Source organism: Corella eumyota, chromosome 5 (assembly GCF_963082875.1).
Source record: "Corella eumyota chromosome 5, kaCorEumy4.1, whole genome shotgun sequence".
Lineage (NCBI taxonomy): Eukaryota > Metazoa > Chordata > Ascidiacea > Phlebobranchia > Corellidae > Corella > Corella eumyota.
In genome coordinates this window covers 7,469,198-7,484,367 of record NC_137494.1, presented here as the reverse complement: position 1 = coordinate 7,484,367, position 15,170 = coordinate 7,469,198, and the positions used below count along the sequence as shown (strand labels likewise).

General features: G+C 24.0%; 1 protein-coding gene across 1 annotated transcript; it reads left to right on the top strand.

Moving 5' to 3' along the window:
- LOC145752805 (piercer of microtubule wall 1 protein-like) lies at window positions 1–2,078 on the top strand. The gene is made up of 2 exons (XM_082569146.1): window positions 1–141; window positions 413–2,078. Exons 1-2 carry the CDS (start codon window positions 29–31, stop codon window positions 672–674), a joined length of 375 nt encoding a protein of 124 aa, XP_082425272.1. The 5' UTR covers window positions 1–28; the 3' UTR covers window positions 675–2,078.
- The last annotated feature ends 13,092 nt before the right edge of the window (window positions 2,079–15,170 follow it).

The window sequence follows — 15,170 nt, the reverse complement described above, 5'->3', positions numbered from 1 at the left end:
AGATAGAGATTATTAAAAAAACCTTAAAATGAGCAATACTGAACCTGTGGTTGCAAGTGAAGAGCGGACATCGGATACTTATAAAACAGATATCAATTTACCAGGTCGATTTGAACATCCAGAATGGCAAAAAGGCTACAAGTAAGTAAACCAATATTAACAAAGTAACAAAAAATAAAAGATGTGTTTTTGTACTACATACCACATAATTTTACCTGGCAGATTCGTATATTTGGTTCCTAAATGTTTTTATGTTAAGACAAGTAATTAAATTAACACTAAATGTTAATGAATTTTTTTAAGTTAAAACTCCAACTGCAAGTTGAAAATATCTTGCTTTACATTTTATTGTTTTGATAAATTCAGCTGCCAAGTGTACCATAACTTACCTGAATATTTGATGTTTTTACAGGCAGCATGACCCCCACCCTATATATAGAACATCAAATATGATATATGGGTCCAGGGCCCCATCAATACACACTGTTACTACTTCATTCAAACCACGTACACAAAAATTTTCTACGCATTTAGGGTTATGTGGCATGTACAAGAATAACTCATTAAATACTTACATAGAGAAAAGCAAAGTATCTGGGCCTGACAATGCTGGCCTCACATCACTAAACCGACAGGATTTCCATAAGAGTTTTTCCTCAAACCCTAATGTATAATGTTTTGTCCAAGAAAATTCTGATATATTTAAAAGTGGAGTGAAGAAATTTATTAGAACAAGTTTTTTATTGTTTTGAAAAAAATTATTTTTTATCTGCCTGTTGTTAGTATTTAAAAAAAATGTTTTTTTATTTAATTTTTGGAAGAAAAATTTCTTTTTTACATTTTTTTGTGATAGTAAAACAACATTTTAGATGTTTTTTGAGGTAAAACAACAACTTTATATAATAAGTTTTTTATCTTCACTTTCATTTAAAAATATGTTGTATAAAATTGTACATTGTTGTTATTGTGTGACGAAATTATACCAAAATATAGCGAACCTCTGACGTCACAAATTTACAAAGAGTAGTTAGCTCATCTAAACGAATAACTTAATCAATTTTATGCAAACACAGTCCGACAGTGTCGGGTCTAGTGGATCGACTGATTATCAAATTGAGTCGGGTCGACTGAAAATGAGGGAATGGAAATTGAAGGAACGGAAAATGAAAGAACGGAAAATGAAGGAACCGGAAAATGAAGGAACGGAAAATAAAGGAACCGGAAAATGAAGGAACTGAAAATGAAGGAACCGGAAAATGAAGGAACGGAAAATGAAGGAAAGCAAAAAAGGAGAGGGCGAAATCTTAAATACTAAAACGCGGAAATACCGTCGACTGTTTATTTAGGATTGCTGTCATTTATTTGAGAACTGATAGACGATAATGAGTTAATTTTTATGACCCCAGCATACTCTAACCCTCTTCTGTAAAATTCCCGTTTATTTCTTAAATAATATTGACTTAAATACAAATAAACAGTCAACGGAATTTCCGCGTTTTATTTTTTTATAATTCTGCCTCTCTTTTTTTCAATTTCCGTTCCTTTATTTTCCGATTCCTTCATTTTCCGTTCCTTAATTTCCCGGTTCCTTCATTTTCCGTTTCTTTATTTTCCGGTTCCTTCATTTTCCGTTCCTTCATTTTCCGGTTCCTTCATTTTCCGTTCCTTCAATTTCCATTCCCTGAAATTCCGCGTTCCCATTGAGTCACCCGAAATAAGGGGATGGAAAATGAGAAAAAGCGTAAAACTGAGAGTCGGAATCTTAAATTATAACACGCGGAAATTCCGTTGGCTGTTAATTTAAGGATCTGTCATTTGATCGAAAACCAAATACAGACAATAAGAACTTTTTTATAAACCCCCAGCTTACCCTAACCCTCCTTTGGGTTATGTAGTTTAATTTCTAAAAAAATTGACCTGAATACAAACAAACGGTCAACGTATTTCCGCGTTGTATTATGGTTCGAAATCTTAGATTTCGAAACATATTGTTATTGTCATTATACTTATTATTATTTTTATTCTTTCTAGTCCCAATTTTAAAAGAAGATATCTTAGTTCCTTAGAATTTAAAAATCTGAAATTTTAGCATGTTGTTTATTATCAGATTATGTTTTCATTCTCCTATTTACAACATTTAATTATCACTAATTACTAATTAATAAGTGTTTATTTATTAAAATTTAAAGGTTGTTATTAATTTTTTAAATCTTTGTCAATTGTATATTATGATATTACTAACTCAAAAATAAATTAAAATTTTAATTTTTATCACTAATTACTTAATAATAGGTGATTGTTTGTTAAAATTTAAAGGTTGTTATTAATTTTTTAAATTTTTGTCAATTGTATATCATGATATTAGTAACTCAAAAACAAATTTAATTTTTGTCACTAATTACTAATTAATAGGTGTTTGTTTGTTTAAATTTAAAGATTGTTATTAGGTTTTTAAATTTTGGTCGGTTTTATCTTATAATATTTATAATTCGAAAATAAATTAAAAAATAATTCTTGTTTGTTTTTTATATTTAAATGTTGGTTTGTTCATTAAAAATTAAAGTTCGACATTAAGCATTAAAAATTGGTATGATGTATTTTATAATATAAGTAATTAAAAAACATATTAGAAAAATAATTTTCGTTTATTTATTATATGTAAATGCATGTTTATTTAATAAAAATCAATTTTAAGAATTTAAAATTTACTATAATTTATATCCTAATATCACCAACTTAAAACTTAGTTAAATATTAGTTTTTATATATATAAATGCTTATTTGTTTATTAAAAATCAAAGGTTTGTAATGTTCTTAGTTAATGTTTATGCATATCTTTTTTTATTTATAAAAATTTATGTTAAAAATAATCAAATATTTTCGAACCATATTTTATTTATAAAATAAATCTAGTTTTTATATTATTACAAGTGCTTACTTAAGCTATGTATACAATTTTGCAACATTGAAAGGTCGTGGCAGTTAGCTCAGTGCGAAAGGCCCACAACTCTCAGTACTGAGTTCCGAGGTTTGGTTCCCAACTTAGACTCCTCAAAATAGTCAACTTATCAATTTTTTGTATTTTGCGTACATAGGGCCGGTCCTATGATCACGTGACCTAGCACACTAGTAAAAAAGTTTTAAAAAAAAATTTTTTTTATGTTTTATCTTGAATGTTATGTTTTATCTTGAATGTTAGTTAGGCCAATGTGCGTCTAATAAAATACAAAATTTTAGGTTTTGAGATTTCATAAATTTTTAATTAAAGTTTCATAACTTTTATGAATATTAATATTTTTGAAAAATATTTTGTAAACACGGTAATTGGACCTGTGTGGTTCTAACACAACAATTATTTTTTGATTTAAAATTTTTTATTTTTTTTCAAAAAATTTGTATGCAATATCATTGGCCAAAAATATCACGTGACCTAATGAAAACCAAAACAAAAATTACCTTAAACTTTTGTTTTACTGAAAATTTTCGCGAAATGTTTTATCTTGAATGTTAGTTAGGCCAATGCGCGTGTAATAAAATACAAAATTTTAGGTTTTGAGATTTCATAAATTTTTAATAAAAGTTTCATAACTTTTATGAATATTAATATTTTCGAAAAATATTTTGTAAACATTGTAATTGGACCTGTGCGGTTCTAACACAAAATTATTTTTTGATTTAAAAATTTTTATTTTTTTTTTTAAATTTGTATGCAATATCATTGGCCAAAAATATCACGTGGCCTAATTACCCAAAATTAAAATTACCTCAAATTTTTGTTTTACTGAAAATTTTCGCGAAATGTTTTATTTTGAATGTTAGTTAGGCCAATGCGCGTCTAATAAAATACAAAATTTTAGATTTTGAGATTTCATAAATTTTTAATTAAAGTTTCATAACTTTTATGAATATTAATATTTTCAAAAAATATTTTGTAAACACGGTAATTGGACCTGTGTGGTTCTAACACAACAATTATTTTTTGATTTAAAATTTTTTTTTTTTTTTTTAAATTTGTGTGCAATATCATTGGCCAAAAATATCACGTGACCTAATGAAAACCAAAACAAAAATTACCTTAAACTTTTGTTTTACTGAAAATTTTCGCAAAATGTTTTATCTTGAATGTTAGTTAGGCCAATGCGCGTGTAATAAAATACAAAATTTTAGGTTTTGAGATTTCATAAATTTTTAATAAAAGTTTCATAACTTTTATGAATATTAATATTTTCGAAAAATATTTTGTAAACATTGTAATTGGACCTGTGCGGTTCTAACACAAAATTATTTTTTGATTTAAAAATTTTTATTTTTTTTTTAAAATTTGTATGCAATATCATTGGCCAAAAATATCACGTGGCCTAATTACCCAAAATTAAAATTACCTCAAATTTTTGTTTTACTGAAAATTTTCGCGAAATGTTTTATTTTGAATGTTAGTTAGGCCAATGCGCGTCTAATAAAATACAAAATTTTAGATTTTGAGATTTCATAAATTTTTAATAAAAGTTTCATAACTTTTATGAATATTAATATTTTCAAAAAATATTTTGTAAACACGGTAATTGGACCTGTGCGGTTCTAACACAACAATTATTTTTCGATTTAAAATTTTTTTTTTTTTTTTAAATTTGTGTGCAATATCATTGGCCAAAAATATCACGTGACCTAATTAAACCCAAAATAAAAATTACCTCAAACTTTTGTTTTACTGAAAATTTTCGCGAAATGTTTTATCTTGAATGTTAGTTAGGCCAATGTGCGTCTAATAAAATACAAAATTTTAGGTTTTGAGATTTCATAAATTTTTAATAAAAGTTTCATAACTTTTATGAATATTTATATTTTCGAAAAATATTTTGTAAACATTGTAATTGGACCTGTGCGGTTCTAACACAACAATTATTTTTTGATTTAAAATTTTTTATTTTTTTTTAAAGTTTGTATGCAATATCATTGGCCAAAAATATCACGTGGCCTAATTACCCAAAATAAAAATTACCTCAAACTTTTGTTTTACTGAAAATTTTCGCGAAATGTTTTATTTTGAATGTTAGTTAGGCCAATGCGCGTCTAATAAAATACAAAATTTTAGATTTTGAGATTTCATAAATTTTTAATAAAAGTTTCATAACTTTTATGAATATTAATATTTTCAAAAAATATTTTGTAAACACGGTAATTGGACCTGTGCGGTTCTAACACAACAATTATTTTTCGATTTAAAATTTTTTATTTTTTTTCCAAAAATTTGTATGCAATATCATTGGCCAAAAATATCACGTGACCTAATTAAACCCAAAATAAAAATTACCTCAAACTTTTGTTTTACTGAAAATTTTCGCGAAATGTTTTATCTTGAATGTTAGTTTGGCCAATGCGCGTCTAATAAAATACAAAATTTTAGGTTTTGAGATTTCATAAATTTTTAATAAAAGTTTCATAACTTTTATGAATATTTATATTTTCGAAAAATATTTTGTAAACACGGTAATTGGACCTGTGCGGTTCTAACACAACAATTATTTTTCGATTTAAAATTTTTTTTTTTTTTTTTTAATTTGTGTGCAATATCATTGGCCAAAAATATCACGTGACCTAATTAAACCCAAAATAAAAATTACCTCAAACTTTTGTTTTACTGAAAATTTTCGCGAAGTGTTTTATCTTGAATGTTAGTTAGGCCAATGTGCGTCTAATAAAATACAAAATTTTAGGTTTTGAGATTTCATAAATTTTTAATTAAAGTTTCATAACTTTTATGAATATTAATATTTTTGAAAAATATTTTGTAAACACGGTAATTGGACCTGTGCTGTTCTAACACAACAATTATTTTTCGATTTAAAATTTTTAATTTTTTTTCAAAAAATTTGTATGCAATATCATTGGCCAAAAATATCACGTGACCTAATGAAAACCAAAACAAAAATTACCTTAAACTTTTGTTTTACTGAAAATTTTCGCGAAATGATTGATCTTGAATGTTAGTTAGGCCAATGCGCGTGTAATAAAATACAAAATTTTAGGTTTTGAGATTTCATAAATTTTTAATAAAAGTTTCATAACTTTTATGAATATTAATATTTTCGAAAAATATTTTGTAAACATTGTAATTGGACCTGTGCGGTTCTAACACAACAATTATTTTTTGATTTAAAATTTTTTATTTTTTTTTTAAATTTGTATGCAATATCATTGGCCAAAAATATCACGTGGCCTAATTACCCAAAATAAAAATTACCCCAAACTTTTGTTTTACTGAAAATTTTCGCGAAATGTTTTATTTTGAATGTTAGTTAGGCCAATGCGCGTCTAATAAAATACAAAATTTTAGGTTTTGAGATTTCATAAATTTTTAATAAAAGTTTCATAACTTTTATGAATATTAATATTTTCGAAAAATATTTTGTAAACACGGTAATTGGACCTGTGCGGTTCTAACACAACAATTATTTTTCGATTTAGAATGTTTAATTTTTTTTCAAAAAATTTGTATGCAATATCATTGGCCAAAAATATCACGTGACCTAATTAAACCCAAAATAAAAATTACCTCAAACTTTTGTTTTACTGAAAATTTTTGCGAAATGTTTTATTTTGAATGTTAGTTAGGCCAATGTGCGTCTAATAAAATACAAAATTTTAGGTTTTGAAATTTTATATATTTTTAATAAAAGTTTCATAACTTTTATGAATATTAATATTTTTGAAAAATATTTTGTAAACACGGTAATTGGACCTGTGCGGTTCTAACAGAACAATTATTTTTCGATTTAAAATTTTTAATTTTTTTTCAAAAAATTTGTATGCAATATCATTGGCCAAAAATATCACGTGACCTAATGAAAACCAAAACAAAAATTACCTTAAACTTTTGTTTTACTGAAAATTTTCGCGAAATGATTGATCTTGAATGTTAGTTAGGCCAATGCGCGTGTAATAAAATACAAAATTTTAGGTTTTGAGATTTCATAAATTTTTAATAAAAGTTTCATAACTTTTATGAATATTAATATTTTCGAAAAATATTTTGTAAACATTGTAATTGGACCTGTGCGGTTCTAACACAACAATTATTTTTTGATTTAAAATTTTTTATTTTTTTTTTAAATTTGTATGCAATATCATTGGCCAAAAATATCACGTGGCCTAATTACCCAAAATAAAAATTACCCCAAACTTTTGTTTTACTGAAAATTTTCGCGAAATGTTTTATTTTGAATGTTAGTTAGGCCAATGCGCGTCTAATAAAATACAAAATTTTAGGTTTTGAGATTTCATAAATTTTTAATAAAAGTTTCATAACTTTTATGAATATTAATATTTTCGAAAAATATTTTGTAAACACGGTAATTGGACCTGTGCGGTTCTAACACAACAATTATTTTTCGATTTAGAATGTTTAATTTTTTTTCAAAAAATTTGTATGCAATATCATTGGCCAAAAATATCACGTGACCTAATTAAACCCAAAATAAAAATTACCTCAAACTTTTGTTTTACTGAAAATTTTTGCGAAATGTTTTATTTTGAATGTTAGTTAGGCCAATGTGCGTCTAATAAAATACAAAATTTTAGGTTTTGAAATTTTATATATTTTTAATAAAAGTTTCATAACTTTTATGAATATTAATATTTTTGAAAAATATTTTGTAAACACGGTAATTGGACCTGTGCGGTTCTAACAGAACAATTATTTTTCGATTTAAAATTTTTTATTTTTTTTCAAAAAATTTGTATGCAATATCATTGGCCAAAAATATCACGTGACCTAATGAAAACCAAAATAAAAATTACCTCAAACTTTTGTTTTACTGAAAATTTTCGCGAAATGTTTTATCTTGAATGTTAGTTAGGCCAATACGCGTCTAATAAAATACAAAATTTTAGGTTTTGAGATTTCATAAATTTTTAATTAAAGTATCATAACTTTTATGAATATTAATATTTTCGAAAAATATTATGTAAACACGGTAATTGGATCTGTGCGGTTCTAACACAACAATTATTTTTCGATTTAAATTTTTTTATTTTTTTTTTTTAAATTTGTATGCAATATCATTGGCCAAAAATATCACGTGACCTAATTAAACCCAAAATAAAAATTATCTCAAACTTTTGTTCTACTCAAAATTTTTGCAAAATGTTTTATCTTGAATGTTAGTTAGGCCAATGCGCGCCTAATTAAATATAAAATTTCAGATTTTGAGATTTCATAAATTTTTAATGAAAGTTTCATAACTTTTATGAATATTAATATTTTCAAAAAATATTTTGTAAACACGGTAATTGGACCTGTGCGGTTCTAACACAACAATTATTTTTCGATTTAAAATTTTTTATTTTTTTTCAAAAAAATTGTATGCAATATCATAGGCCAAAAATATCACGTGACCTAATTAAACCCAAAATAAAAATTACCCCAAACTTTTGTTTTACTGAAAATTTTCGCGAAATGTTTTATCTTGAATGTTAGTTAGGCCAATGCGCGTCTAATAAAATACAAAATTTTAGGTTTTGAGATTTCATAAATTTTTAATTAAAGTATCATAACTTTTATGAATATTAATATTTTCGAAAAATATTATGTAAACACGGTAATTGGACCTGTGCGGTTCTAACACAACAATTATTTTTCGATTTAAAATTTTTTATTTTTTAATTTGTATGCAATATCATTGGCCAAAAATATCACGTGACCTAATTAAACCCAAAATAAAAATTATCTCAAACTTTTGCTCTACTCAAAATTTTTGCAAAATGTTTTATCTTGAATGTTAGTTAGGCCAATGCGCGCCTAATTAAATATAAAATTTCAGATTTTGAGATTTCATAAATTTTTAATAAAAGTTTCATAACTTTTATGAAAATTAATATTTTCAAAAAATATTTTGTAAACACGGTAATTGGACCTGTGCGGTTCTAACACAACAATTATTTTTCGATTTAAAATTTTTTATTTTTTTTTAAAATTTGTATGCAATATCATTGGCCAAAAATATCACGTGACCTAATTAAACCCAAAATAAAAATTACCTCAAACTTTTGTTTTACTGAAAATTTTCGCGAAATGTTTTATCTTGAATGTTAGTTTGGCCAATGCGCGTCTAATAAAATACAAAATTTTAGGTTTTGAGATTTCATAAATTTTTAATAAAATGTTCATAACTTTTATGAATATTTATATTTTCGAAAAATATTTTGTAAACACGGTAATTGGACCTGTGCGGCTCTAACACAACAATTATTTTCGATTTAAAATTTTTTATTTTTTTTCAAAAAATTTGTATGCAATATCATTGGCCAAAAATATCACGTGACCTAATTAAACCCAAAATAAAAATTACCTCAAACTTTTGTTTTACTGAAAATTTTCGCAAAATGTTTTATTTTGAATGTTAGTTAGGCCAATGCGCGTCTAATAAAATACAGAATTTTAGGTTTAGAGATTTCATAAATTTTTAATAAAAGTTTCATAACTTTTATAAATATTAATATTTTCGAAAAATATTTTGTAAACACGGTAATTGGACCTGTGCGGTTCTAACACAACAATTATTTTTCGATTTAAAATTTTTAATTTTTTTTCTAAAAATTTGTATACAATATCATTGGCCAAAAATATCACGTGACCTAATAAACCCAAAATAAAAATTACCTCAAACTTTTGTTTTACTGAAAATTTTTGCGAAATGTTTTATTTTGAATGTTAGTTAAGCCAATGTGCGTCTAATAAAATACAAAATTTTAGGTTTTGAGATTTCATAAATTTTTAATAAAAGTTTCATAACTTTTATGAATATTAATATTTTTGAAAAATATTTTGTAAACACGGTAATCGGACCTGTGCGGTTCTAACACAACAATTATTTTTCGATTTAAAATTTTTTATTTTTTTTTAAAAAATTTGTATGCAATATCATTGGCCAAAAATATCACGTGACCTAATGAAAACCAAAATAAAAATTGTCTCAAACTTTTGTTTTACTGAAAATTTTCGCGAAATGTTTTTTCTTGAATGTTAGTTAGGCCAATGCGCGTCTAATAAAATACAAAATTTTAGGTTTTGAGATTTAATAAATTTTTAATAAAAGTTTCATAATTTTTATGAATAGTAATTTTTTCGAAAAATATTTTGTAAACACGGTAATTGGACCTGTGCGGTTCTAACACAACAATTATTTTACGATTTAAAATTTTTAATTTTTTTTCAAAAAATTTGTATGCAATATCATTGGCCAAAAATATCACGTGACCTAATTAAACCCAAAATAAAAATTACCTCAAACTTTTGTTTTACTGAAAATTTTTGCGAAATGTTTTATCTTGAATGTTAGTTAAGCCAATGTGCGTCTAATAAAATACAAAATTTTAGGTTTTAAGATTTCATAAATTTTTAATAAAAGTTTCATAACTTTTATGAATATTAATATTTTTGAAAAATATTATGTAAACACGGTAATCGGACCTGTGCGGTTCTAACACAACAATTATTTTTCGATTTAAAATTTTTTATTTTTTTTCAAAAAATTTGTATGCAATATCATTGGCCAAAAATATCACGTGACCTAATGAAAACCAAAATAAAAATTGTCTCAAACTTTTGTTTTACTGAAAATTTTCGCGAAATGTTTTATCTTGAATGTTAGTTAGGCCAATGCGCGTCTAATAAAATACAAAATTTTAGGTTTTGAGATTTAATAAATTTTTAATAAAAGTTTCATAATTTTTATGAATAGTAATTTTTTCGAAAAATATTTTGTAAACACGGTAATTGGACCTGTGCGGTTCTAACACAACAATTATTTTACGATTTAAAATTTTTAATTTTTTTTCAAAAAATTTGTATGCAATATCATTGGCCAAAAATATCACGTGACCTAATTAAACCCAAAATAAAAATCACTTCAAACTTTTGTTTTACTGAAAATATTCGCGAAATGTTTAATCTTGAATGTTAGTTAGGCCAATGCGCGTCTAATAAAATACAAAATTTTAGGTTTTGAGATTTCATAAATTTTTAATAAAAGTTTCATAACTTTTATGAATATTAATATTTTTGAAAATTATTTTGTAAACACGGTAATTGGACCTGTGCGGTTGTAACACAACAATTATTTTTCGATTTAAAATTTTTTATTTTTTTAAAAAAAATTTGTATGCAATATTATTGGCCAAAAATATCACGTGACCTAATGAAAACCAAAATAAAAATTACCTCAAACTTTTGTTTTACTGAAAATTTTCGCGAAATGTTTTATCTTGAATGTTAGTTAGGCCAATTCGCGTCTAATAAAATACAAAATTTTAGGTTTTGAGATTTCATAAATTTTTAATAAAAGTTTCATAACTTTTATGAATATTAATATTTTTGAAAAATATTTTGTAAACATGATAACTGGACCTTTGCGGTTCTAACACAACAATTATTTTCGATTTAAAATTTTTTATTTTTTTTCAAAAAATTTGTATGCAATATCATTGGCCAAAAATATCACGTGACCTAATTAAACCCAAAATAAAAATTACCTCAAACTTTTGTTTTACTGAAAATTTTCGCGAAATGTTTTATCTTGAATGTTAGTTAGGCCAATGCGCGTCTAATAAAATACAGAATTTTAGGTTTTGAGATTTCATAAATTTTTAATAAAAGTTTCATAACTTTTATAAATATTAATATTTTTGAAAAATATTTTGTAAACACGGTAATTGGACCTGTGCGGTTCTAACACAACAATTATTTTTCGATTTAAAATTTTTAATTTTTTTTCTAAAAATTTGTATACAATTGGCCAAAAATATCACGTGACCTAATTAAACCCAAAATAAAAATTACCTCAAACTTTTGTTTTACTGAAAATTTTTGCGAAATGTTTTATCTTGAATGTTAGTTAAGCCAATGTGCGTCTAATAAAATACAAAATTTTAGGTTTTGAGATTTCATAAATTTTTAATAAAAGTTTCATAACTTTTATGAATATTAATATTTTTGAAAAATATTATGTAAACACGGTAATCGGACCTGTGCGGTTCTAACACAGCAATTATTTTTCGATTTAAAATTTTTTATTTTTTTTCAAAAAATTTGTATGCAATATCATTGGCCAAAAATATCACGTGACCTAATTAAACCCAAAATAAAAATCACTTCAAACTTTTGTTTTACTGAAAATATTCGCGAAATGTTTAATCTTGAATGTTAGTTAGGCCAATGCGCGTCTAATTAAATATAACATTTTAAGTTTTGAGATTTTGTCAATTTTTAATAAAAGTGTCATAACTTTTATGAACATTAATATTTTGGAAAAATATTATGTAAACATTATAATAAGACCTACGGTTCTAACAGAACAATTATTTTTCGATTTAAATTTTTTTTTTTTTAATTTGTATGCAATATTTTTGGCCAAAAATATCACGTGACTTAATTAAACCCAAGAAATTTTCGAAAACAATTAAAAAAACAAAAATAAGAGCATTTATTTATTTCACGTACATATAATCGTTCGCGTGACCTTTTGACCTAACAAAACTGTATACTTAGCTCAACCAATGATCATACAAGCGTTGTATGATCATTGGCTCGACCAAAAACATTTTTTTGTCGCAAAACTTAAAATTTTATAGTTAATTAGAATTGTAATGACGTTACTAAGATTCAAGATAAAGAAAGTTTTCAAAAAGTCAAAAGAACAAAAATTTGAGCACTTTTTTCTTTGCGTATTCATAACATAAATTTTTTTTATATTACAGGTCGTGACTATGACTATACATATGTTTGCAAGAGACTTTCGATAATAAAAAAATATTATGATCAATTTTATTAAACTAAAATGATTTTATAAAGTTGAACAACCGATGTTGTTATGTGTTGTAATGATCAATACTGCCTGTAAAACAAAAAATATATTTAATAAAATATTACATAACGTAATTTGAAAACTTAAATTACTCGCGATATATGAATATAAACTGTATACGTAATATAAAAATGGTGTAATTTTTGTTCTGTTCAATATTTTTTGAATTTTTTTTTATCTAGATGTTCTTTTGAGTGTTTTAACATAAATATAATCTCAAGTTAAAGTAACGACATCCAACTATTTTGAAGTACTTTAAAAATAAAATTTTTCTATGATTGTTTAAGCCAAACACATTTTAAAAGTTAAAGCAAACGAGACTAAAACCTAAAAGTAATCAACAAATAAAATTTATTTAAACTTGATAAACGCAGAAATGAAGTTTTGTAATCGTCAGTAGAGATATAACAATATTAGAGATATAACAAGACACTTTGGCACGAAGAAATACTTTTGTAAACAGTTAATATTAATAACATGTTAAAACTATGAATTTAACTTCGTCATTTTTAGGTTGAACTTGATGAACTTCTTTTGTTAACCTTCCAACTATTTACGTGAAAGCGAGAAAAACCGAATCAAAAAGAAAAAAGAAATTACAATTTTCTTCAAGACGCTTCGGGGAACTCCCCGATTTCTGTTTTTATTTATCACGCTCGGATGGTTTTAGATGTAAATTGCTTTATCCTCGATTATATAATATTTCATGTTAATTAATATTTTACATTTTTAAATATAAATTGAATCACAATGTATGTAACAAATTTTTGTTCTTAATAAGTTATTATTTTTTTGTCTTAATCAAAAAATTTAAATACAGTTAAATATTTCAAGTTTTCTTAAAAATTTACAAAAATTATTATTAGTTAACCAACTTTGATATATTGTTATTACTACATAAATATTTATTTTTTGGGATGTATTTATTTAGATTCCCATACTAAATCAAATACTTTAAAGCTCTTAAACTTGATACACTATAGAACACATCAAACAATCATTTAAATTTCTTAAATTTAAAAATAAATATCTATTTAATTTTTAACTTTTTTAGTTTTTAAAAAATGCTAAATTATGTATTTAACTGAATGTTAAAAATTCAGTTAACTTTAAGATAACAAAAAAATAGTTTTTAAAACTTAAATATGTTTTGAATCATTTTTTTTTAATTTAACTGTAAAACAATTTTTTTATTTAATTATTTTTTTATTTTAATTTCTTATTGAACCCTTATTATGGTTCGAAATCTTAGATTTCGAAACATATTGTTATTGTCAGTGTATTTATTATTATTGTTTTTATTCTTTCTAGTCAGAATTTTAAAAGACGATAACTTTTGTTCTTTAAAACTAAAATGTCAAAATTTTTAGTATGTTTGTTATTATCCTAACGAATCGCAAACCTCCTATTTCCGAAATTGAATTATCACTAATTACTAATTTATAGGTGTTTGTTTATTAAAATTTAAAGGTTGTTATTAATTTTTTAAATCTTGATCAATTGTATATTATGATATTACTATCTCAAACATGAATTAATATTTTAATTTTTTTTACTAATTACTAACTAATAGGTGTTTGTTTATTAAAATTTAAAGGTTTTGTTGTTAATTTTTTAAATCTAGGTCAATTGTATATCATGATATTAGTAATTTGAAAGAAAATATAATTTTAATTTTTATCACTAATTACTAATTAATAAGTGTTTGTTTATTAAAACTCAAAGGTTGTTGTAAAGTTTTTAATTTTTTGTCAAATGTATTTCATGATATAAGTAACTCAAAAATAAATTAAAATTCTAATTTGTGTCACTAATTACTAATTAATAGGTGTTTGTTTATTTAAATTTAAAGATTGTTATTAGGTTTTTAAAGTTTGGTGGGTTATATCTTATAATATTTATATTTCGAAAATGAATTAAAAAATAATTCTTGTTTGTTTGTTATATTTAAATGCTGGTTTGTTCATTAAAAATTAAAGTTCGATATTAAGCATTGAAAATTTGGTATGATGTATTTATTTTATAATATAAGTAAAAACATATAAGAAAAATAATTTACGTTTATTTATTATATTTAAATGCTTGTTTATTCCATAAAAACTAAAGATTGTTATTTAAGCGCAGAACAAAGAAAAAATTTTAATTTTTTAGTGTAATAATTTAAAAAAAGGTATACGTGATATTTGATTAATAAGTTCAGTTAATCTTTTTAAATAGGTAATGTTTGTCTATAAATTTATTTACAATAAATATTAATTTTAAAAATAATCAAATAATTTCAACCCATATTTTGATTTATCAAATAAATCT

Excerpts from the sequence above, each read along its gene's own strand:
- LOC145752805 (XM_082569146.1), top strand. The coding sequence starts at position 29 with ATGAGCAATACTGAACCTGTGGTTGCAAGTGAAGAGCGGACATCGGAT. Across the intron at positions 142-412 it reads GAATGGCAAAAAGGCTACAA|GCAGCATGACCCCCACCCTA; the intron begins GTAAGTAAACCA and ends ATGTTTTTACAG.